Source organism: Giraffa tippelskirchi, chromosome 2 (genome assembly GCF_054371585.1).
Source record: "Giraffa tippelskirchi isolate mGirTip1 chromosome 2, T2T-mGirTip1v1.2.pri, whole genome shotgun sequence".
NCBI lineage: Eukaryota > Metazoa > Chordata > Mammalia > Artiodactyla > Giraffidae > Giraffa > Giraffa tippelskirchi.
The window spans coordinates 61,826,656-61,851,446 of NC_137276.1; the positions used below are offsets into that span (position 1 = coordinate 61,826,656).

The following is a 24,791-nucleotide window of genomic DNA, read 5'->3' on the forward strand; positions in this document are numbered from 1 at the left end:
CTGCTGTCTCACCTGTCCCTGCCAGTCTCTAGGAAGGAGGAATGACACTGGAGAGGCAGAGAGGAGTGACCACAGAGACAGAGGGGTGGGTGGGCTGGCCCATGGCGGAGGCCTCGCTCCCACAGCTGAGGGGAGATGCCGAAGCCACGCCTTGCCCCAGCATCCTGGAACTGGAGGAGCTCCTGAGGGCAGGGAAGGTTTCTTCCAGCCACGTGGATGAAGTTTGGCCCAACCTTTACATAGGAGATGCGTGAGTGGTAGTTGGCTGAAGGGACATGGGGGTGAGGACAAGGAGAGACAGTTCTTGGGATCTTTACCAGAGATGGGGGGTTGGGGTAAGAGAAAGGGCAACTGGTTCTGATCTGAGTTTCCCAAGCCAGGGACTTTCTCCAGGACCCCTTCGTGCTAGGAACAGTGCAGTGATCAGGTGAAGCCACCAGGGGGAGCAGGGACTTTGCCTGCGTGAAAGAAGGGAGCTCCCAGAGGTTCCCCGAGTCTTCTGACACATCCCAAACAACTGGTGGGTCTTGGGGGGGAGTGGGGGGCAAAGGATGGGGAATCGTGGTGATTTGGGGTAAGAGATGGGGTGGACAGAGAGCTCCCCTTTCCGGTTCCAGCCTCCCTCCTCTGGACACAGACTGGGTGGGGAAGGCTGACTGGAGGTAAATCAAGGAAGGTGTCACCTTTAAATATTTGCAGATTAGAAGTAGGTATGAGGTAGTGGCCAGGAAGAGCCGGATGTGCTGGGCAGGGCATGGGGCAATAAGGGAGGTGCAGCTGGGTTCTAGGGCTGAAGCAATCCTTTCTTTCCTGTCCTGGCCATGGCAGGGGCGGATTGCCTCAGGAAGCAAAGAGAGGCTAAAGCTACACCCCTGTACTACCAGCTCCCCTACTAGAAAGCTCCTGGGTGGGGCTGTGAGCTGTGAACCCCACAAGTTCCTCTGGCTCCTTCTGGACCCTAATGGATTCATCGCTCTGAAGCAGGGGACCAGACAACGCCTCCTTCCCAGACCTCATGGCTCCCCTTCCTCCCCTCCCTAGGGCCACAGCAAATAACCGCTTTGAGCTATGGAAGCTGGGCATCACCCATGTGCTGAATGCTGCCCACGGGGGCCTCTACTGTCAGGGCAGTCCTGACTTCTATGGCAGCAGTGTGAGCTACCTGGGGGTGCCAGCCCACGACCTTCCTGAGTTCGACATCAGTGCCTACTTCTCCTCTGCAGCTGACTTCATCCACCGTGCCCTTAGCACGCCTGGGGGTAGGACTTGGCATCTGAACCCATATCCTAACTGGCTCAGTCATGGGGGGGATTTCCCTTTTAACATCAGTGCCCTCCCACCCCTAGTTTTTAAAAAGTCATCATGTTTTTAAAATCCTCTGCTCAGTGTCCCAGCACTTTATCCAGTAGCACTGCTCCAGAGACAGGGAAAGGGAGGCCTGAAGTACAAGGTCATGCCCCAAGTTAGGAGCAGCTCTGGGGCTGGAAGCCAGGTCTCCCAAACAACAAAACAGTTCTTTCTCTGCATCACTTAGCCTTGGGAGATTGCCATCTGGTATCTAGATGTCTGGTTTCTACCCCAAAGTACTTTCAAGTGGGAAAAAAAAAAATCTTCTAATACCTGGGGTGCAACAAAGGAGCCTGGGGAAGCTGCTTCGTGTTCATCCTGGGTGAGAGCTGTGCCCCTTGCTACTTGACCCCAGATGAGCCAGTGTCCCTCTCTGGACCTCAGTTTCTCATCTGTGTAATGGGAAAGACAAGACTGTGGCTCATAGCACTTTTCAATCCAAAGCATCCTGACCTTCATTTTTCCTTACCCATTCATTCATCAACTATTTATTAATCTTCTCTGTGCCAGGCATGGAACTAAATATGGGGACACTAGATACTTGCCTTAAGCAAAGCAGGGTCCCTGGTGGAAAGACATTCAAAATGTGAAGTATTACATCTGAGCACTACTCAGATGAGTGGGTAAAAGTGAAGAGCGATGGGAGCACAGGCCAAGGTCCTGGATTCAGAGGATCAGGAAGTTGGGGGGAATTCCCTCTACAACAGTATTCACTGGGCCCCATGCAAAAAAGATGAGCTGCTTTGTGATTCAAGTGATACCATGAGTAGTCAGGAAGCTGTGTCTCAGTGGAATTCTGACAAATGAGTAGTAGATGTTAGTCAGACCGAGAGAAGGGAAAAACTTTTACAAGTAGGTGAAAGAGCATGTGGGAAGGCTGGAGGCCAGGGACCATGACAGCTTCAAGGGACTGCAAGTTACCCAGTGTTTCCAGAGCTGAGAGCCGGGGTGAGACAGCCTGTGATGAGGCTGCAGGGCCAGCCCACAGAGGGTCCTGGAAGCCGTGTTGGGGTATGTGTACCCCATCCCAAGGGTAGGCATAAGAGATGCCGATATAACCACTTGACAGATCGGGAAATGGAGGCCCATACATGTTGAGTGATTTGCCGAGGGTCACAGAATACACCCAAAGCAGAGCAAGGGAAGGAACTTGGGTCCCCACCTCAGCCACTGGGTGGGCTGGCTGGTGGGAAAGGGTCTTTCAGCAGGATGTCTTCCTCAGCCAAGGTCCTGGTGCACTGCGTGGTAGGGGTGAGCCGCTCCGCCACACTGGTCCTGGCCTACCTCATGCTGCGCCAGCAGCTCTCCCTGCGCCAGGCAGTGATCACCGTGAGGGAGCGCCGATGGGTCTTCCCCAACAGAGGTTTCCTCCACCAGCTCTGCCGGCTGGACCAGCAGCTGCGGGGTGCAGGCCGGAGCTGAGGGGCCAGGTGAGGGTTGGGCAGGGCATGAGGGGCCAAGGCTGGGTGCAGTGAGAAGTGAAAGGTTAGGTGAGGGCTGGGCAGAGGGCAAGGGTACAACTAGAATAAGGGGTTGGGTGAGGCCTGGCAGGGGACATGAATGAGAGCAGTTCAGAGGTTGGCTATCAGGGCTGAGTGGGGCTGGAAGAGAGGGTTGAAAGGGGCCTGGCCCATTCCCCAAGCTACTGTGCTGCCCTCACCAATCCTAGGCATGGCTGAGGCAACTTGATCGTCAGTCCCTCCCCCGACTCCCAGCCCACCCACAGATTCTTCAGAGCCAGAGAAGATGGAAAGGCTGGGAAAGAAAGGGGCGGGAAGCATAAAATGGAAGAGGTGAGGCCTTCCAAACTGGTCCTGGTGCTGACCTGCCCTACCTCCTTGGCCAAAAGCCTGTGGGGTTCACCTAAACCCCACCAAGATAGGAGCACAGCCAGTCTTGTACTTGAGGGCTGTCTGGCCTTTCCCACACCTCTGCACACCCTCCCCTCATGTCTGGATCCCAGTCCTTGGTGAAACGTGTGGCTGCAGCTATTGCTCCAAGTTTAGTTAATTATCATGTCAGCCCTGCGCATCCATTCCCACAATGGAGAAAGAGAACAGGTGCTCCTGCCACTGGCCACAACTTCCTCACACAAGCCTTGCTTGATACAAAGTTCTCCTGTTGCCATGCCCTTCAGTTCTTTGCCTTGGACTCAGAACCCCATTCTCTACCTTCATACCCCACCCAATGTTATCTCAGAGGACCCTCCCTAACCTCCCTCCCTGTCTGATTCTGGGGACCCCATAGGACATAAAGCCTTCCTGAAGTCTATCCATTTACCTTCTGCCTCCTCCTGTTCCATGTTCAGTGCATCTGGAGCAAAAGCCCTCAGTCCTTAAGCTGCATAAAAGAGACAGATCCCCAGTATCTCCTCTGCCCCAGCCAACTCTCTCGTGCTAGAGGCCCCAGTGTCCCCAGCTGCCCAGTAGAAGGAGCTTGGCTCCCCCAGCAGCAATGGTGCGTCTCAGGCTCCCAGCTCACAAATGGTTGCCAAGGTGCTGCTGTAATTTCTTTGGCATCAGCTCTGTGTTTTCTTCCTGCTCAACTGAGAGGAGGCAGGGGTGTCTCTTCCTGGGGTTGGAGAGGCTGTGGGGGCCCTAGATTGTGAGGCAGCTGCAGAATGCCCACTGCCCTTCTTCTCCCACCATGCCCATGTTGGGGCTGTCCCTGTCTGGCTCCAACAGCTCATCTTCCTTATATTCACATCCCCACTGAGGGCCATCTGAGGGAAGGTTAAGCCTCCAGAGATGCTCTCCACTTCCCCTATCCCACCTCCAGCTCCTGCTACCCATACTGTTCCTTCCTTCATCTCTCCTCAACCCTGACTTTGGCTGTGCCCCACCACCCACTGGCTCAGAAGGGCTACCAGCTGGCAGTGGGACACTGTCCTGGACTCATCTGGGAATTAGGAGAGTAGCAGCTTTCTCCTCCTGCCAGAGCCTCCCTGGGGCATGAACGGATCTCCCCCTGCCCACCACCCATAAGAGCTGCTTTTGTCTCTGAATGTATAACCAGCCTGGCCAAGGGGGAGCACGTGAGCAATATCAACCCTTTCCCATGTGCTGTTAGGATGAGCATCTTGGGGTTGGGAATTGGGGCAGGAAGGAGGTCTTGGTTAGTTTGAAGGTGAATGCCATGAAAGAAAGTAAGGGTTATAGCTGGGGTTGGGATTAGGCCTAAGGCGAAGCTGGGTGGGAAACTGTTGTGGGGAGCTCTGCAGGTGTGGGAACCGAGAGGGGGATGAGAAGAGCATCTTCCCATCTTGCTCATTCTTCTAGGCAAGTTTTGGGAACTGGGACAACAGCACATCTCTGATCATGCCCAATCACCCCACTTCCTCAGCCTGGGGCCTTAAATCCTCTGACCTCAGACATCTGCATCTTTCTTTTCTGACAGCTGGCTTTGGCGGAGTCAGTTGGTCTATAGCCTTGCACAATTCCTGGGGCTACATCCACAAAATAGTCTGTGAAGCTGGGGCCCCAAAAGTTGTGTAGTGAGCAACCTGTGTGACTGCACACAGCAGTCCTAGGGCTGAGGACTCAGAGGTGAGGGGGCTTTGGGGAGAGGTCATCTCTCTTCATGGGCCTTGGGCCCCAAACTTGCCTCTTTATCTCTCTTGGCACCCATAACCCACTTGATCTTACACAGAGGCTCAAGGCAGAAGCAGGTTTAGCTGGCAGCTCTTGTCCCTGCCCTGGTGAGTCCCGGCCAATTTGATCCTCGGTTTACCTGCCTGTAACATGGAGTTCATTTCTCCCCCAGAGCTGGGCCTTATTCCCTGCTATGGGGCTCTGCCACTTTGCCCTGGCCCTGCTGGTGCTGCTGGAGGCTGTGGTCCAGGTGGATACCCAGAAGATGGTAAGAGCCCAGTGCAGGGCCCGCCCTAGAGCCTGCAACTCCATCCACTTCCTCCTGCTGCCTGCACTCCCTCTCAGCCACGGCCTCCAGTTCTCACAGGTGGGAAGGGGCTGCCCTCTCAGCCAGGCCCTGAGGACTCCTCTCCCAGGGGCTTTAAGTTCCCCTAGGAGTGGGGGGACATGGGAGTGGGAGGGGTGGTTCTAAGTGTTCCTAATAGCCTGTGGCCACAGCTGCCTCCATCAGCCCTCGCCAGGGTTCAGGGAGCCGCAGTAAGGGCTGAGCCCAGCTTGCTGGAGCTCGGACTTCAGAGACCCAGAGGAGGCGTGGCTGCAGGTAATCATCTGTGTGGCGGTCATCTGGGGGGGTGTGAGTGAAGAAGAGTACTGAAGCATGGGTATATGAGGAGGGTCTCTGAAGGGTGGGGAGTATTCTTAATAGACCCAAATCCAAGGTCTCTAACTGAGCCGTCAGCCTTGGAAGGGACTTTAAAGGGACGGTGAGGTCTGCTCCAGGAATGTCTTCTGGGGGAGGGAGGAGCTTCGCAGAGAACAGGGTGGTTTCCAGATGCACGGTTTCTGACTCTAGGCCAGGCCTGTTCCAAAGACCTGCTCTGAACTCCACTTACATCTTTGTCTGTCTTTCTGCCCACATTTCCCTCAGCCTGATCTTCTGGATCTTAATCCTGGGCCAGTCCTATAATCTTTGGCTCCCAGCGAGGGGCCCCTGGGCCTGGGTTCTGATGTCCGCAGTGCTGCCAGCTGGGATGTGATTTGGCTGCTCTCTTCCCCACTCTCCCCCATGGAGACGCCTTCTCACTTTAACCTTCTGCCCATACTCCACGTGCTCCCCATGAAGACCAATGGACCTTCCCAAATGGCTTATTCCATCTCCCTTCTTTCTGCCCCACAATCCATATCTATATCCACACACACCACAGGCAGACCCCCTTGCTGGACTGCCTCTACTCCCAGCGGGGCCAGGTGCCTGGCTGGGCTTGGCACTGACCGTGCCAGGGGACCCGGGGGTGAGTTGGGAGTGGCAGGGGGAGGCCAGAGGAGGGGAGCAGCACATCATGCTTTATAATTAAACTCCAATCAAAAAATAGAAACAGCATCAAGTGTGCAGAGACAGGCGTCTGAAAGCTGGGAGCAAAAAGTGCCCGTCAGAGAAGACCACAGCCTGGGCCAAATACCCCCACAGGTGGGTGAGTGCCCCTACTCTGGGGGCTGCAGAGCATGCTGGGTAAAGAGGGCCAGGACACCTGTGCCTGTGTGTGTCAGGGGCGGGGGAGGAGGTCGCAGTGGATTAGCGGAGAGACTGGGTCAGAGATAGAGGCACAGATGAAGCCTAGTAATCAGATCAACCTGGGCTTGAATCCTGGCTCCTGTGCTTATTGGCTGTGTGACCTTGGGCACAGAGCTTAATCTTTCTGAGCCTCAGTTTCCTCATCTGTAAAAATGGGGATGGTAAATGTTATCTGCCTCATAAGGGTGCTGTGAGAATTCAGTGAGAAAAATGTAAGCCTTTAGCTCTGTCTGATACAAAGCATATCCTTAATTAGTGGTAAATACAATAACCATTACTGGACAGAGAAAGAAAAATTAAGGAACACAAAGAGAGAGAGACCAAGCCTCACTGTCCCATGGGATATAGCTGAGGCTTCAAAGGGTAAGAGTGATGATAATAATGGTGATGATAATAAGAGTAAGATGCACCATTTATTAGGCATCTACCAGGAGGCAGACCCTGGGGGAGGTGTCCTAAACACTTCCTTGTCTCATGGCATTCTCACAGCAGCTCCACTGAGAAAACTGACTCAGAGAAGACCACACAGATCCCAGCTCCAGACCTGAGAACTTGGCCCAGGTCTGCCCTCCTCCAAGGCCAGCACGCAGAGTGCAGGGTCACAGGCAGCTCACCACTGGCCACCCGCCTGCCACCCTCCCCAAGGCTTCCTTCGCCAGCCTCTTCACTTGTCCTGCCCTGAGCTCTCTGGCCCCACCTCTCCTGTGGCCACAGTCCCATGTGGTCTGCCTGGAGGAGGAGGAGAAAGTGAGCAGGAAGGAAGACCAGGACGGGGTGGATGGCAGACAGCGGCTCCCCTGCCCTGTGGAGGCCTGAGCCTTGGTCTGAGGCTGCGGCATGTGGGGTGGTATGCTGGGAGGCTGTGGGGGAGCATGAGCTCCTGTGCGGGGGGTGGAGACAGAGGTACCGCCGACAGCAACGTAGAGGGGATGAGAGGCACAAAGGCAGAAAACAGGTGTCTGAACTTGTAAACAGCAGCAGCTCAAGAGCAGGAAGAGCACTGCCCACAGAGGCAGCTGCTCAGCTTAGGGGGAGACACAGGAAGGAGGCAGAAGGGGCACCAGAGGGAGTGGGGTGAAGAGCCAGGCAGAGCCTATCCCTGCTGTATGTTGGGCCCATGTCTACAGCCACATCACCCTGAATGCGCCTGATCTTGTCTGGACATCAGGCCCAGGTTTCACCCTGATGTGGCCGAGAAGATGCAGGAGGAGGGGTCAGGCAGGACTCTCAGTCTAGATCTGGGGATGGCAGAAACCAGGGGCTGCTGCAGCCACCGACTTCCCTTCTGTGGGTGTGCCCAGAGCTCTAAGGATGAGTTGCTGGGTAGGGGCTGGGCCTGACTCGGGCTGACACGTTGGGCTGGACCCTCACAGGATAGAGCAGATATGTAGGGGGTATATCCATGAGCATTGGGTGTGAGGTCCAAGGTGAGGCCTAACAACGAGTACCCCTAAGTTTAAGGAAAAGGCCCCCTTCTCCAGACCTGGGCCTAGGCCCTGAGGAGGCTGAGGCTGAGCTGTGGCCTAGCAGCTCTCATCCCCGACTCCTCTGCTGGTGCCTCCATCTTCCAGGAGCCTCCGGGAGGAGCAGGGACAAATTCTGTCTCAGCAGGAGTTTGCTGGTCCCAGGCACGGCTGAGATGCAAGCCACCCACTGGACACTGGGTGGCAGCCTTACTCCACATCAAGCGCAGAGGCCTGCAGCTGCGCTCGCAAGGCTTCCCGAAGCCCCATCTCACTCCACCTGGGACTCCCGCAGCCCCAGCTGGTAGCTTCAGACCTGTGTGGCTGTTGACCTCTCTAACAATATACACTTTGCTCAACTCTGTAGTTTCTGCAAACCCAGCCACTCCTTTCTCATTCTCAGATCAGACCTTCCAGAGACTCCTTAAAGCAGGCAAGGCCAGTATCTTTAAGATGAGAAAGAGAAATCATGGCCCAGACAGGAGCTAAGAGTTGCTCTTGACCTCAGTATGAGCTGTGGTTAGGCTCTCTGCGCTCTTTCTAAAGTTCTTTTCCCACCACTTCACGTAGCCTCCCATCTCCCTGGGGAGTTCCAGGGCCAAGAGCCTTTAATCCCAAAGAGACACCAAGCAGAGAGGGGTCCGAAGGTGTGGAAGGACTGCACTTCAGTCTACGGTGGCCTGGGTCTGCTCTCAGGCCCCACCCCCACTGGTTCCAAGGGGAGGACCTGGAATTCTAGCCACTTCACAGCGTTTGTGTTCCAGGCGGAACCTGCCCCGGCCCCGTTCTGCTCACGTGCTGGGTCCTGTCCCTGCACCCACTCCCCATTCCTGGCCCCAGACCATGCCGTAGGTAGGCGGCAGGCCACTCAGCCTGCCCTGAGAGGTCACAGTGGGGTATGAAAGGGAAAGCAGGGTCTTCGCTTCCGCCCTGCCCTCCCACTGCCCGCTGGGTGAGCCTGGCCAAGCCGGTGGCCTCCTGGGTGCCCATTTCTCTTCCTGGTCCTGGCACCACCTACCACAGAGCCAAGAAGTTCTTCCCAGTTTGTACCTTCCCTAGTTACTGGTTGAAGCGGCCAGGGCCAGTTAGCCAAGAGAGGCACTCCTTCCCAGCCCAGCACCAGACCCAGGTTCTGGTGCCACTGACATCCCAGCTCTGCAAGGTCTCGGACTCCCTCAGCCAGCTGACTCCTGACACGAGCCACCCCACCGGGGTGAGGCCTGACCTGCAGCACTGGCCTGAGTCACAGGGGTAAGAAGGAAAATCCCAGGGCCTATAGGCAGACATGGAACAGCTACAGCAGGCTCCCCTGTAGAGAAAGATGAGTTAGCAACCACTCTGTGGAGTCCTCAAAGTGGGTAACGTGAAGGCTGGGGGCTGGAATTGAAGGCATACAGAATGGGACTGAAACCCTAGCCTTGCTCCTTAGTGACCATACAACTTGGAGCATCACTTAACAAATTATTCTCTTTGACCTTCAGCTTCCTCTTGTGTAAAATAGGGACCTTCCATGAATGAGGCCCCAGCGCCCAAGAGGCATCAGTGCATTCAGCAGGGAAGTGCCAACAAGGGTCGGTTCATAGCCCAGGCTCCTCACTCTAGAGATGGGCTCTGACCTTCAAGCACCTGAAAGTGGGAAGGGATGGGAGCCTGAGGACCAGCCCTAGAAGCAGCAGAGAAACGGGGCTTGAGATGAGCTGCCTGGTTGTGGGGGTCTAAGTGCCTTCTGTGGGCCACAGCCATCTGGAGTTCTCATCCTTACAAACTCCCAAGTAACCAGAGACATAAGGGGTGGGGCCTGCACTGGACTAGTTGCTACAAACAGGGAGCTTTGAGGGTCCCTTGAACAAAGTTTCCAACACCAGGGGCCTCTGGAGAGGGGTAGGGGAGAGGGCTTCCTGGCTCCACAGAGGTGACAAGGGGTTGGCTCCCTGGTTTCCTGCAGAAAGGGTCTAGGCCTCAGCCCCAGTCGAGCTGGTTAATAACCTCATCTGAAATAACTGAGGCCCTTCTGAAGCATCCCAGTGGCACCTGGGCACTGCACCATGCCTGGGCCTTCAGGTCAGCTGGACCCACTGTGGGGAGCCTGCCACTTGCCACTGCAGTGTCCACTCTGTTCCAGGATGGACTCATTGCAGAAGCAGGACCTCCGGAGGCCCAAGATCCATGGGTCAGTCCGGGTGTCCCCCTACCAGCCACCCACGCTGGCCTCGCTGCAGCGCTTACTGTGGGTCCGTCGGGCTGCCATGTTGAACCACATCAATGAAGTCTGGCCCAACCTCTTCCTGGGAGATGCGTAAGTATGATCCACGGTGGGGGTTGGAGGGAGCAGAAGGGGACCCTCTCCCAGAGCCTGTAAGGAGCAGAGGTGGCACCCTTTTTGCCTCTGACCATCTCTTTTCACATATTTATTTCCTTTTACACTGTTACTACTTTGTGGAACTAGAACATATCCAAGAAAGTACACAAAGCCTCAGTTTCACCCCCCAGGTCAAGAAATAAGACATAACTTGTGCCCTGGAAGCCTCCACAGAACCCTTCTCAGCATAACCTTTTCCCTTGTAGATAACCACTGAGTACTGAAATAGTTATTTCCTTGCTTTTCTTTACAGTTTCACCACTTGTGTTAGTTTTGCCTATCTTTTAAAGTGATAGGAATAGAGTCACGTTGTGTATTTTGTACCTGGCGTCATTTGCTCAAAATTGGGAGATGCCAGCCATATGTGTAGCATACAGTTCATTGCTATATATTATTCATTTTCATGTAAATATCACAGTTTATCCATTCTGTTTGAATTGTTTCCACTTTGGGGCTATTATAGACAGAAATTCTAAAAGCATTCTAGTACATGTGCCCTAGGAACCACATACATTTCTCTAGGATATATATATAGAGAGAGTGTGCAATGTGAGTCATTTTCCCTAAAAGTTGTCTTAAAATTTAGAACATATGGATGAATATATGTGGATGTTATAAGTTTTCCTTAATATTTAGAAAATATAAATCAATCTTATTAACAATATGGCAAATATGTATCTCCCCTACACGCACAGCTAACCAGTTGTAAAATCCTTGTTTTGTTGACTTAAAAAAAAAATGCATACACACATACATACATAAATGCTTTTTCACAGTTCTTTTTTTAACAAAAATGGTATCACTTTATAATCTCATTTTATAATCTGCTTTATATAGGAAACTTTTTAAATGGAACTGCACAATATACTTTAAAAGCACTTTTAAATGACATTCTGTTTTGTTATCCTGTACTTTTCATAGGTTCTCAGTATAGTACCAACACCTTTTCTTGTTCACCTGCTCTATCTGCCGCATTTTAGTGGTTGTGCAGTATTTCATTCAGCTGGATCAATAGTCAATCTCCTCTTATAGGCTATTTAGTGATTCTCCCCACCTCCCACTTTTTCTCTATCTTAAATATCACTAGATACAGTTTACATTTGTCTGTGAGCACATTTGGAATTCTTTAAGTTCCTAGGAGGCTGGGGCAAGTGTATGTTTTTGAGGCTTCTAATGCATGTGACTGAATTGCCCTCCAGAAAAGTTGGCCCAAGTGAAATGGAGCCCCTTCACCCAGACCAGTTCACTGATTCCAGGCTTTACCCTTGGAAGAGCTCAGCAGAGGAGGCCAAGGGGTGAATTCCAGCGCAGCCAGGGCAGACTCGACCTCTGCCCCACCTCCTCCTGTGCCCCTCCAGGTACGCGGCCCGGGACAAGAACAAGCTGACCCAGCTGGGCATCACCCATGTTGTGAATGTCGCCGCAGGCAAGTTTCAGGTGGACACAGGTGCCAAGTTCTACCGCGGAATGCCCTTGGAGTACTATGGCATCGAGGCTGATGACAACCCCTTCTTTGACCTCAGTGTCTACTTTCTGCCTGTTGCTCGATACATCCGAAGTGCCCTCAGTGTTCCCCAAGGTCAGCCGCTGGGGAAGGAATGGGAATGGAGAGGGGTGCAGGCGGGATCTGGGGTTATCTACTTTTCTAATACATGGATGGTGGGGTCCTTTAGCAACCCTCCCACCCCAGGGGGCTCACTACGAGCATTTAGTGAGCAGTCCCTTCAGGGGGGAATCTCACCCTTGAAACTAATGATCATAGATATAACTAAGGTCCAGTGTGGTCATCAGGGTCACCATATCCCTCAGTAAGAGGCCAGGTGTTGGGTAGAAGGTCCAAGACCTAGCAAGGGCTCTAGAGTGGGTTCCTCTAAGATGAGGCCTTGGTGTAGAGCTCCAGGGGCAGGGGAGAGGGCAGAACTGAGGACAAGGAGGTAGGTGGACACCCCTGTAATCTGATGCAAACCCAGGGGACTCCAGGAGTACTGACCCTCACCATGCTAGAGCTGCAAAGGATGCCAGCTGCAAAGCAAGCACCTTGGACCAGGAGAAGGGAATCCCAGCTGCTAACCTTAGCCCTGCCACTAACATGCTATGTGACCTTGAGCGAGTCCCTTTCCTCTCGTGCCTCAGCTGTGCCACATGACAGTGAGGACAGTGTCAGTATTCCGGGATGCTGTGACAGGTGGGCAGAAGCATCCCCGATTCCCTCAGGGGTGGGCGATGTGAGGACGGGTACCTGATGCTAGGCTGGGTCTCCCCACAGGCCGCGTGCTGGTACACTGTGCCATGGGGGTGAGCCGCTCTGCCACAGTTGTCCTGGCCTTCCTCATGATCTGCGAGAACATGACGCTGGTGGAGGCCATCCAGACAGTGCAGGCCCACCGCGATATCTGCCCCAACTCAGGCTTCCTCCGGCAGCTCCAGGTCCTGGACAACCGACTGGGGCGGGAGACGGGGCGGCTCTGACCTGGTGGGCAGCCAGGAATCCTGACCCTCTGGCCAGCATGGCCACCCAACCAGCCTGGCCCTGGGGGCCTTGTTTCCGGTGACCCTGAGATGTAAATAGCAAGTGGGGGCTTAGCTGAGGCAGAGGCAGGGAGAGCTGGTGGTGACCTTTAGCAGGTGGATTTTCCCTGACCCAATCCAAAGATTCTTTATGCAAAAGAGAGTTCAGTCTGTCTCTATAATAAAAGGTTCATCATAATAAAGACTTCATCTTCTGGTGAGTTCATCTTCTGGTGAAGGTTCATCTTCTGGTGGTTTGTGGGGCAGTGGCTCACTCCTAGGATGGTCATGAGGTTCCAGAAGGCTAGACAACCTATGATGGCAGTCTAGAGACAGAGTCTGAGTCCACTGTCTGAATAAAGACCAAAGCTTGAGGCATCACCATCCTTCACATGCTTGCCCTGTATCAAAAACTGACTGTCAAAACGTGCTGTGCACAAACATGCTGGTATCCCCTGAATCCAGTCAGTCTTTTCATCTTCATTCTGCTTTCAAAAGCACTGACTGAAATCACAGAAAACTAATAGAGGCATTAAACAAGAGGGTAGGAGACACGCCAGAATTCTTGGTGAAGGATGGTTATATGATAGGGCAGCACTGGCTTTGAGTTTCTTACTTCTTGTGCCCTAATAAAATAAAACAGTGCAAAAAGCCCGCAAGTTCCTCACCTGTACATGAGGTATTTATAAGGATTAGATGGGCTGGCTTTCCTTTTACCTCTCTGCTGGTCCCTATGTAGCCCTTGCCTCCTCCAGCTGACCCTTGCTGAATGTCAAGGTCTCTTGAGAGTTCTGGCCTCTGCGTCTTCTCTCCCTCTGTGTTCTCACTCCTTGGGGGAGGGGGGAGGTCCTCTTGCTCCCACAGCCTCAGTCAGGCTGATGACTCTCAGACTCCTACGGTGGCCCAATTTTCTTTTCTGAGCTCAAAAACCTCAGTATACTACTGGTCACCTTCATTTGAATACTGCACTCGAATTTCAAACTGAACTTTTCATCACCTCCCACCCGGACCCATTCCTCTTCCTAGTTCCCATTTTAGTGAAGGGTTCTGACAGGAATTATCACCCAAGCCAGTGGTGGGTGTTACCCTGGACTCCTGCCTTTCTTCCAAATGGCCTACCGATTCTATCTCCTAAAGCGAGCTCAGATCTGCTCATTTAGCTTCATCTTTGCCGACTACCAAAATGCAAGCCATCTCACCTCTCACCTGGCTTCCTGCTCAGCCCGATGGTCTCTCTGCCTCTAGCCTTGCCCCTCCCAATCTCCACGCAGGCTCCAGACATCTTACTAAAATGAAAATCTGGTCTTGTCACTCTAATACTTACAGCTCCCCCAAAGACAGACAGCTTGACAAAGTATAAAGATTCTTCATTTTCTGAGAACTTCTCATGTCTCCAGACATCTCTCTTCTAATTTTGTTCCCATACATGCCGTGTAATTAAGAAATGCTAAACCCACCCACCTGTTCCACTCTCTTACCTCTTGGTACTTTATACATGCTTCAGGTTACAGCGCCTGAATGCACATTCTCACACATTTTCACTGGGATCTCTTTAAGATGTCTCAGTATAGATGTCACTTCTGGGGAGCCCCCGGACCCTGCAGGCCTCAGTGAAGTGTTCTTCCTCAAGCTACCAAAATTTCTGTCCACCACTTTTGTATCACCTGTCATCTGCATGATAAGTGCCTGGTGCTCTGTCGTTCTTTTCCAGCTGGTAGTCTCTCACCAGGCTTTCTCTGGGCTCAAGGACCCCAAGACTCCCACCCTCTCTGGCTGTAGCCCTACCCTCAGGGAGAGCTCTGTGTTACTGTGCCCTCTCTACGGGGGCCACCAGGGGGAGTGGATCCCCACCTGGCCCCATGACTGGGCCTGCCTCCATAGGGGAGCTCCTCGCCTCCCAGCTCCACCTGCCACGGCATCTCACCATTTGGTCACCCTGACACCCTCTTCCCAGCTCATCTTGTCTCCTTGGGCCACCTCTGACCTCTCTCTTTGCTCCCCTGCCAAGGCTTTCTGGGGACAGCCCTACCCTCTCCTGGGGGCTTAAGGAGTCTGTATCTTTCTCTACCATCTGCTCTATTTCCAGAGGGCAAGTCCTTTTCCTTTGTTGCAAATCAAAAAAAGGGTTGCCTCTGACCAAACCAGTAGACCTAGTTCCACGTCACGGTGCTCAACTCAGGGAGCTGAGCATAGGATGTGTTTTAGGACCCACTCACTCCTGCAATTTATAAACCATACAAACACATACAGCCCTCTCTGTGTCACAGAGATTTAATATCCCCATTTTATAGATGAACAAACTTAGGTTCAGAGAAGCTAAAATGAGGCTGGATGTTGCCTACTGGATCCAGGATCTCTGGGTTCTGGCCGCGAAGGACAGGTACTGCCCAGCAGCTCCCCATTCTCCTCCCTGCAGCACTTGTTCCTAGTCCCAGCTGGCTGCCTCAGGTGCTCTCTGGGCCTCTTCCAAAAGGTAAACACATGTCCCAGAAGAAGTCTGTGCCCAACCGGGCAGGATGGAGAATTTCTCGGCTTTTCCCTTGGGTTAGTGAGGCCTATAATTCTCCAGAGCAGACAAAGCTAATCCTCACCCTGTAGCCCAGCCTGCCCACCCCCAATTCTCTTGGATCCCCTTGCTCTGCCTGACAGCTCAGCCCTTGTTGCTATTTCCTGCTCATGCATGGTCAGCAGGATCCAAAATAGTGGCTCCAGAAACCAGGCTCTAAATCAACATCCGGGTCTATAACTGTACGCAGCTGGCCCTTGCTGGCTGGGTGGAGCACCTTGAATCTGGAACAGAGCCGTACCCTGGGCCTGGGGCATTTGTTTCAGCAGGTTACCTTCTTGGGACTCTAAGGGTTGGACTCAGATTCTGGGGATATGGGGGGAAGAAGGCAGGGAAAGCCAAACATGCCCCAGAGCACCCAAGGAAACAGAGGTTGAGCTCCGGACTGGCACCTCCACCAGGAAACCTTCCTGCCTGCCACACTTGGCCCAGGAAGTCTGTGATGATGCATCTGCTCCTCCTGTTCTATGGAGCAGGCTCGTGAAAGAAGTGAGGTATTGTTAAGACCATGAATTTGGACCTTGGTTATATAAGAAGTTAACATTTAGAGGAAGCTGCATGAAGGGTAGCTAAGAAATGTCTCTGCTATCTTTATAACTTCTATAAATCTAAAATTATTTCAAAATAAAAAGTTTTTACAATTTGTTGACAAGTACTGATTGCTTTGTGTATGCCAGGTACTATGCTGAGTATATTAGATACATTACATATCTCTTGTTTTTTCAGTTTCACCATAATGTTTTATTTCTTTTTTTTTTTAATGTTTTATTTCTTTAGGAAAAAAACAAATCAAATATGGCAAAATGTTAAAATTTGACAATATCGAGTTATGAGAGTATAGATATCTGATTTTTCTTTTTCTGGTATTTTAAAACTATTTCCTAGTTAAAAAATATAAATTGACTAAACTTTTAAAATGAGAGACAACCTATTCTCTATATTTAGCTTTTGAAGCCCATCAACAAATGGGTTTTAGGAAATATTCTGAATTTAAATGATGCCATTATTATTTGCTTTGAAAAAGTGAAAGTCACTCAGTCCATGGAATTCTCTAGGCCAGAATACTGGCGTGGGTAGCCTTTCCCTTCTCCAGGGGATCCTCCCAACCCAGGAATCGAACCCAGGTCTCCCACATTGCAGGCAGATTCTTTACCAGCTGAGCCATAAGGAAAGCACAAAAACACTGGAGTGGGTAGCCTATCCCTTCTCCAGCGGATCTTCCTGACCCAGGAATCAAACCGGGGTCTCCTGCATTGCAGGCAGATTCTTTTTTTTTTTTGCAGGCATATTCTTTACCAACTGAGCTATCAGGGAACCCCATTATTTGTTTTAGGCCTAAAATATTGCAAATTTTTGTTATCCTTTGAAAACCTTCAACAGGCTTGATTATGGCTAATCTTGCATCAAGAAAAAAGGTAATGATGACCAGTTTATAGAATTTAGATGAAATAACTATGATCAAAGGGAAGCTAGGCCAGTCAGTCAAACTGTACAACTGACTCTTGAGGAACACAGGTTTGAACTGCATAAGTACATTTACAGACAGGTTGTTTACAATAGTAAATACTTTAGTACTATACGATATATGGTTGGTTGAATCCACCAATGTGAATCGGTGATATAGATCTGGAGGAACCATGGAAACAGAGGAACTTTGTATTAGGAGAGCCAACTATAAGTTATATACATGAATTTTCAACTCTGTGGGAGGGTCTGTGCCCCTAACCACCTTGTTCAAAGGTCAACTGTACATTTCATTTAATCCTCACAACCCTATGGGGTAAGTCCAATTATCATCCCATTTTACAGACAAGAACATCAGTGCAGAGAGGTTAAGCCAGATAGCAGCTAACTTTGAGAGCTTATATACCTGAGCATTAAGCAGGCTTGTGGCTCTGACAAACAAAGCTTTATTTATCTCTCAGAACACAAGTTGATGGGTGGAAGCGGGAGCAAGAAAGGAGGATGTAGATCACTTCCCCCCTAGTTCCCAGGGCCAGAACTCAGCCACATCACACCTAACTGCAGAAGCGGCTGGGAAATGTGGTCTAGCAGGTTGCCCAAGGAGAAAAGGAAACTGCACATACTGGTGATCATGAGTAGGTGTTCCCAGAGCAGGCACTGATATGAGATATACATAATCGTTAATTCTCATAAGCCATAGCAGTAGATACTATTTTTAATATTCCCATATTACAAATGTGAAACTGAGGTTCAAAGGGTGTTTAAGTAAACTTTCTCAAGGACACTTAGCTAGCAGTGGTAGAACCATACTACAAACTCAGTCAGCAAGCCTACTTTCTTAAACACTTCCTGAGCCTTCATTCTGTGTTGGTCTTTAGTGATTTGCTTGCCATTGGAATTTGGGGCAGAGGTGGTATATTCTGGGACTTCTAAGGCTGGGTCATAAGGTGCCTCACAAACTTCTGCCTGGAGCTCTTGGAACACTCTCTTTGGGAGCCCAGGGCCACCTCACAAGACATCTGACTCCCCCAAGGCCATGAGGCTGGAGCATCCATGAATAGGTGAACTGGTTGACTGGCCCTGCTGAGTCCAGCCTTCCAGCCGAGACCCTAGACATTACAGTGACCTCCTCTTGGACCTTTCAGATCAGCACACCTGCCAACTGAATACCATTCAGAATTCAGAATACATGTCAGTGCCATGTGGAACAGAAGAACAGTCCACTTGAACCTGCCCGAATTAAGAACCCACAAAATCATGAGATAAAACAAAATGCTCTCAAGCCACAAACACTTGGGGTAGTTTGTTATACATCAACAGGTTAACAGCAGCAGAGCCAGTCTGAGCAGAAGTTCCAGTTGTTAACCACTAAATCAGCCTCTGGAGGAACAGGTGAATGAAAAAAGGACAGAGCAGTCACATCAATCCACCCAGGTGCTGGGTGCATGAAGGTAACATCACAGTACAGGGAAGGACAGATGACAGTAAAGCCCTGGCTTCTCTCTGCCAAGATCCCCACTGGAGACCAGAGGATGGTTAGAGGCCCAGGAGGAATGCTGGTGGTAAAGGCTTTGTGGTGGACAAGGTGGGGAGGCTGCCAGGAATGGAACATGCCCCTCCTCTCCCAAGCTCTGTCCTAAGCTACAGCTGCCTAACTTCCAGGCAAACACACTCCTGCTGACTTCCTGGCCCCCAGGAGGCCCCTGTGGGTCTGCTGGCCTCTGGTTCCCAGCCTGGCCTTGACACTTGCTTCCTCCACTTCCTCCCCAGGGCAGCTGCAGTATGAACTCTGTAGCCACTGGGGCCTTGGGGAAACCTGGTTTGAGGAAAACTCAAAGGGAAATACCCTACCCCACCACTAGCTACCCTGCACCCCCGTCCCTGGCAGGCAGGAGGAATGGGCTACCAGCGTTCTCCCTTTCCCCAGATCACTCCGCTCTAACAGGTTACGCCCCCAGGTTTCTGCATTAATCTCTTTATCCATGCTCCTTGAGCCATCTGATGTCTGGTTAGCCTGGACTTCTCTCCTCGGGAGTTGCTCGAATCTCCCCTCTTCTGAGATTTCCTGCATCCCAGCCGCTACTTCAGAGCTTTCCATCAGCCCATCCCTTGAAACACTTCCCCTTTCACAGCCCTGTGCAGGTATTCTGTTTCCTGTACCCTCTAGGGGCACATTGGGGTTCCTGGAACCCATAACTGGGACTCCATCAGACTAGTTTTCAAGCATTCCGGGGCTCTAGCTTAGTGCTGTTGACTGCTAGAGCCTCCTGATTCTGGTAGCAACTACAGTGGAGGGTTGCCCATTAAGCAGACATGAGAAAATACACATGTGAGTATAAAGAACTGAGGGCAGGTTAATTTCCCCAGGATCACAAGGGTGCTAGGAAGGCACATCTTCACTTGACTGTTGAACTTGCAGGCAGGACTACAAAGGGGAAACTTGGGGGTGGGGTGAAGGGGCTCTCATGGTCCCTCACAGACCATCCCACACAGCACTCTGTACAGCCCATGAAAGATCCCCATCACATCAGTGCCTCTTTCCGAGGGATTCCTGGTGTCACACACTCCGTACCATATGACTCTACAGCTCTGCTGTCCTAGCCATAGATGGTTGCACCAGGGTGGGCACCTGGGCATGGCCTTCAATTTGTTCCCCATGTCCATCCTCCCCTTTTACTTCGGTGAAGAACCTCAATTGTTAGCTTGGGTGGCAATGCACCCAGCCAAAGTAGAACATTTTTCAACCTCCCTAGTAGGTAACTTTGGCCAAGTGACTACGTTCTATTCAATAAGATGTAGTGAATTACTGTGTGGAACTTCTGATAAGTCTCCCTGAAGGGCAATGTGTGTCCCACTTAAGGGTGAGAATGGGATTTTCTGCAATCCCTCCTAGTCCTGGACTCCACTGCCTCCACACCCCCGTTACATGAGAGAGAAAGAAATGTTTGTCTTGGTTAAGTCCCTGTTTTTCAAGGCTTTGTTCCTTGCAGCCAAACTGGTCTTAACTGTTATTTTCCTGACCCTCAGGTAGTCAGAGGCCTATGGACTGGTCTGATATAAGAGGCTGCCATTGATGGGTGCTCTGTCCTGGGAGTGAAGAGCAGCTGACAGTTGATGAGACCCCACGTAAACCTGGTCACTGAAGTTATAGTATATCCTGGGAGACACTCCCATTCTCCAGGAGATTCCTTGTTTTCCAGTGTATTCTTACAATGAATCCCTGAGGTCACTGGAGAGTGAGTTTATCCTTGGGTCCCTGAAAGAACCTCAACTATTTCCTTCCTGAATTTCCATCAGACCCCTGGTATCGTCTGAGAAAAATGAGTTGTGCAGGACAATGGGTCAGTGGAGGCAGATCTGTCGCAGAAACAGCCACAGCACAGAAGGAGCTGGCCTTACCCCTCTCACTCTCAGTCCGGCTTTGTGCCTCTTAGAAGCAGCAATACATCTCCAGACAAGGAGATTACAACAGACACTACCACTGCTGAGCTGAGCGGCCCGGGATGGGAATGGGGTGGCAGGAAGAACAGGAGTCTTGGACACGGGTTTCCATTCAGACTCCATCCTTTAACCCGCTACGTGAGCCTGGACTGACAGTCAGCTGCTCTGAACCTCACATTCCTCAAGGGCAAAAGCAGGACAGATGCCACACTGCACAGGGCTCTTGTGATGATGGAAACAGGGGAGCAGCCCAGTGCCTGGCACACAGTAAGTCCTCCACAAAAGCTTGTCTTTCTTTCCTTCCTGCTGAGAAAGCCAGGAGCCTTGGGAAGGAATATCTGGATCTCCATCCTTCCTGGCTGGGGAGGGGAGGCCTGGTCACACAGGCCCCAAGAGAGATGCAGTTTTTTTTCATTAACTTTGCAGAACAGCAATGGGGCCCAGTGAGGTGGTCACCACCAGCCCGTTTCTAAGAGGCCATCATCTGGATTTACTTTCTCATTCTTTTAGATGTATATGATTTATACACTTTTGTCAAGGAGTTTTACACATATAAGAGGCTCTGTATTCTATTACATATAAGTTTCTTAGATATTGTTGTAAACTTACATTAGGATATTAGACTGTAATGATAAATGCAGCCCTCTTAGCTAAAGCCTCGTTATCCAAACCCTAGAATTTTTGCTTAATGAAAAGAGTTTTACAGGCTCTCCAGACCCCCAGTTCATCTTTATTCTGGTCCTTAACTTAGGGAAGAAGAGAGAAAAGTTAAATGCCTCCCACACTCACACACGCACATGCTTGAAGCAGGCTTATGAGAAAAATCTGGAATGTCTTGGAGGTTTTTTTTTTGTTCCAATTACAACTCAATAAAAATGTGCTCATAAAAGTTCTAGATAAGCAACAGCTTTGCCAGCAGGATGGGACTACCCACTTCCCAGGGAAGCCTGCCTGGTGTGATGGGCAGAGGACTGGGGGAGGGCAGGAAGCCAAAATTGGTTGCTTTATGGTCTCCCCTGCCTTCTCCATACAACACACACACAATGGGCTCCTCTGAGGAACTGGGAACAGCCCACGCTATAGAGGAGGTGGGGGGCAGCCTCCTTCTTTCTGAAGGCCAGTCTGTCCAGCCAAGAGGCAGCAGGTATAAAGCCTTATATCAGGCATAATATTTTGAAAATATTCAATGGCTGTGTTTTTATATCATCTCCCCCATAAACAAGTTGCTTAGAAGTAGGGTTGCCAGATAAAATATAGGACACCAGTTAAATCCGAATTTCAGATAAACAACAAATAATTTTTTATTATAAATATGTCCCAAATATTGTAGAGGACATTTGTTCTTATTGTTTAGTCTCTTAAGTCATGTCTGACTCTTCTATGACCCCTGTGGACTGCAGCCCGCCAGGCTCCTTTGTACATGGGACTTCCCGGGCAAGAATACTGGAGTGGGTTGCCATTTCCTTTTCCAGATGATTTTCCCAATCCAGGGATCGAACCCAAGTCTTCTGCATTGGCAGTGGATTCTTTACCACTGGGACACGAGGGAAGCCCACAGAGGAGATGCTTAAAATAAAAATGTATTTGTAAATTAGTCAACCCTACCTGGAAAGTCACTTCACTTTTACAGCCCCTGACAAACGGGAAAAAGAGGCCAAATCCAGTAAGAGAAGGCCCAGAGGATTTTCCGGTGAGAAAGAAAAAGGAAGTGAGTGACTGGAGAGAGTAAGTACTAGAGGAGGGGCAGGAGCAGTGACCTCCATTCTCTAAGACATGGTCCCAGGGACGAAGTGAAAGGTATAGAGAGTGCCTTGCTCTTTACTTATTTTTTCTGGAAGGTGGACATTTTGCCCAACATGAGCAGCAGCCAGGCTCAAGGGGTTCCACAGCATCAAGGCTCCTTCCCCACCTTTATGGCTCTTGCAGCAAACCCTGATGTACTACATCCACAATCCATATTACAATATACCCACAGTCTGGCTTGCACAACTGAAGAGGATTCTGAGTTTGAGCTTTTAACTGGGAAGCTGGGATGTTATTATTTAGCAAATTTAGGTGTCTGCAATTCCCAGCAGGTGGGGAGGGAGCTTGCAGGGAAGGTTAGAAGAGCTAAAGATAAACAAAGATGCTTCAGTTCCTTTGTACATCCCCGCGAAAAGAAGAATAGCAACATGAGGACAGTGACGTAGCATATCTTGCTGTTAGCTTTCCCTGCTCTTGTAGAACTCTGCCCAGCACATGAGAGGTGCTCTGGAAAGGGCAGAGTGTGTGAATTTTCCACCCACTCTAAGCCAGACTGACTGTAGCAGTGAGGGTCTCTCAGGTCCTGGGCACACCTGATGCCCCTCCTTGAGAACTGGCCTCAAGGACAAGTCTGAGACTGTGTGACCAGACACCAAAGTAGTGAAGCTGCTTAAGAAAACATGAGCTTCTTTCCTGAGATTCATCAGCAACTTGTGCAGGGAAAAGTTACATCATCAAAGTCAGAGAACCTTTATTAAAACAACAGCACCACTATGTGCTAAATTTGTTTAGTCGCTCAGTCATGTCTGACTCTTTGCAACCCCATGGACTGTAGCCTACCAGGCTCCTCCATCCATGGGATTTTCCAGGTAAGAATACTGGAGTGGGTTGCCATTTCCTTCTCCAGAGGATCTTCTCGACCCAGGGATTGAACCCAGGTCTCCCACGTTGTAGGCAGACGCTTTACCGTCTGAGCCACCAGGGAAGTCTACAATGTGCTAAGGCCTGTGTTAATTAAGTACTTTATATCATTTCATTTCACAACAAATACCTCAAAGTCAAATTCACCAGGTAATTCTTTACAATCAGCCATCAAAACATACCTGGAATCTAACTTCTCAAAAAACCTTGTCACTACCACCCTTGAGCTCTCAAGGCACCAGCATCTCTTCCCTGGACAACCAGAGCAGGCCCCTCCCTGGCATAAAATCCAAACTCCATTCCATGACCACAAGGCCCCATGGTTACAGGCCCTCATATGCCAACATTCTCATTCTTCTTCACTCTGGTGTAACCACTAGCTGTTCAAAGCATTAGGGTCTAGACTAGGTTACTGTGAGAGATTCCAAAACACAGTGGCTTAAGTGACTGTTTATTCCTCTCTGGTGTCACTGTTCAAAGGTAGGTGGGCAGTCCCGACTGGTTAGCAGACTCAGCTCCAAGGGGTCATGCAGGGACCCTGGTGCCTTCCACCTCGCTGCTCTGCCAGCCCCGAGAGTGTTGTTCTCGTCTGCTTGGTGGAAGCTGGGTCACGGGCACATCTGTAGCCCATGGCTTTCTACTGCTTGGCTGCTTCAGCATCCCTGGCTTGTTCCCTTAACCCTACTCACACTCTGTATGTAGTCCCTTCATTAAGATCTCTTTCTTAAAACGATCCCTGGTGAAGTCTGTCCCTTTTCAGCTCATAACTAAAGGTCCACTGCACACACCGTGTCAGAGTCAACTCCTCCCTAAACTGAGCTCAGTTCAGCTTATAGATAGATGTGGCAGTGGTGTTATTTTAGTTGCTAAACTTGTCCAAATCTTTGTGACCCCATGGACTTTGTAAGCCCACTAGGCTCCTTCATCCATGGAATTTCCAAGGCAGGAATACTGGAGTGGGTCACCATTTCCTTCTCCAGGGCATCTTCCCAACCCAGGGGTCAAACTTGTATCTCTTGATTGCAGGTGGATTCTTTACCCACTGAGCCATTGGGGAAGCCCCCATATATTAACATATGTCTACACCACTCCAGTACTCTTGTCTGGAAAATTCCATGGATGAAGGAGCCTGGTAGGCTACAGTCCATGGGATGGCAAAGAGTCAGACATGACAACTTCACTGGTTCACATGTGTATCTATGTGTATACATATGGGTGTGCATATTTATATTTGTATATACACGTGTGTATATATTTATATATTGATACATGGGAGTGTGTGTGTATTTTCCCATCCCAGACAATGCCCCCAAATCTAACTGGAAATGGCACAAGATACCTGTCATAACTAAACTTGCGTGGGTTGGCACTGAACTGAAAACGTCCTTGACAGTCTGGAGTAATAGCACTCTCTGTGCAGTGAGTGTTTGTTGAGTGCCTGCTGGGTTCATGGATAACCAGTACATTACCACAGATGCTCCCATCTAGCCTTCTTCCCCCAATGCCAAGGCTGGCCTTCTCTGAGCATTTGTACTGAGTTTCCCAGCTCTTCTGGGCAACCCCGGGCCCTTGTGCACCCCCATCATCGCCCTCGGCTCTCATGCTGCTGGTGTGTGCTCAGAGGTTTCTGTTTTTCCACTGGGCAATGAGCTCATCCAGGGCAGGCCCTGGTTTCCTGCTCCAAGGACAGGGCCTGGACTCAGAGTAGGGCATCACTTCAATAAACAAATGAAGCACACAGTGGAGGTTTCAGCTCCCAACCTAATGGTTGGTTCATTTAATCCTCTCTAGGGGCTTCTTAGGAGGAGGCAATGGC

General features: G+C 50.7%; 3 protein-coding genes across 8 annotated transcripts in view; 2 read left to right on the plus strand and 1 right to left on the minus strand.

The window, feature by feature from the left end:
- The window catches only part of SAMD8 (sterile alpha motif domain containing 8), a 119,412-nt gene that overhangs the window by 52,965 nt on the left and 41,656 nt on the right, over nt 1-24,791 (minus strand). The window lies entirely within an intron of this gene.
- Nucleotides 102-1,799, plus strand: DUSP13A (dual specificity phosphatase 13A). Its single transcript, XM_081573623.1, has 3 exons — nt 102-250; nt 1,042-1,259; nt 1,732-1,799. The coding sequence occupies exons 1-3, from the start codon at nt 102-104 to the stop codon at nt 1,797-1,799; spliced, it is 435 nt and encodes a 144-aa protein (XP_081429749.1).
- Nucleotides 2,576-13,043, plus strand: DUSP13B (dual specificity phosphatase 13B). 3 transcript variants are annotated; one of them, XM_081564669.1, is made up of 6 exons: nt 2,576-2,777; nt 5,110-5,304; nt 6,311-6,405; nt 10,096-10,269; nt 11,691-11,911; nt 12,599-13,043. In XM_081564669.1, exons 1-6 carry the CDS (start codon nt 2,691-2,693, stop codon nt 12,799-12,801), a joined length of 975 nt encoding a protein of 324 aa, XP_081420795.1. In that variant the 5' UTR covers nt 2,576-2,690; the 3' UTR covers nt 12,802-13,043. The 3 variants fall into 3 exon arrangements, with proteins under 3 accessions (XP_081420795.1, XP_081420817.1, XP_081420807.1); XM_081564691.1 differs by lacking the exon at nt 2,576-2,777 and having other exon boundaries at nt 5,112-5,538; XM_081564681.1 differs by lacking the exons at nt 2,576-2,777; nt 5,110-5,304; nt 6,311-6,405 and adding an exon at nt 8,736-9,224.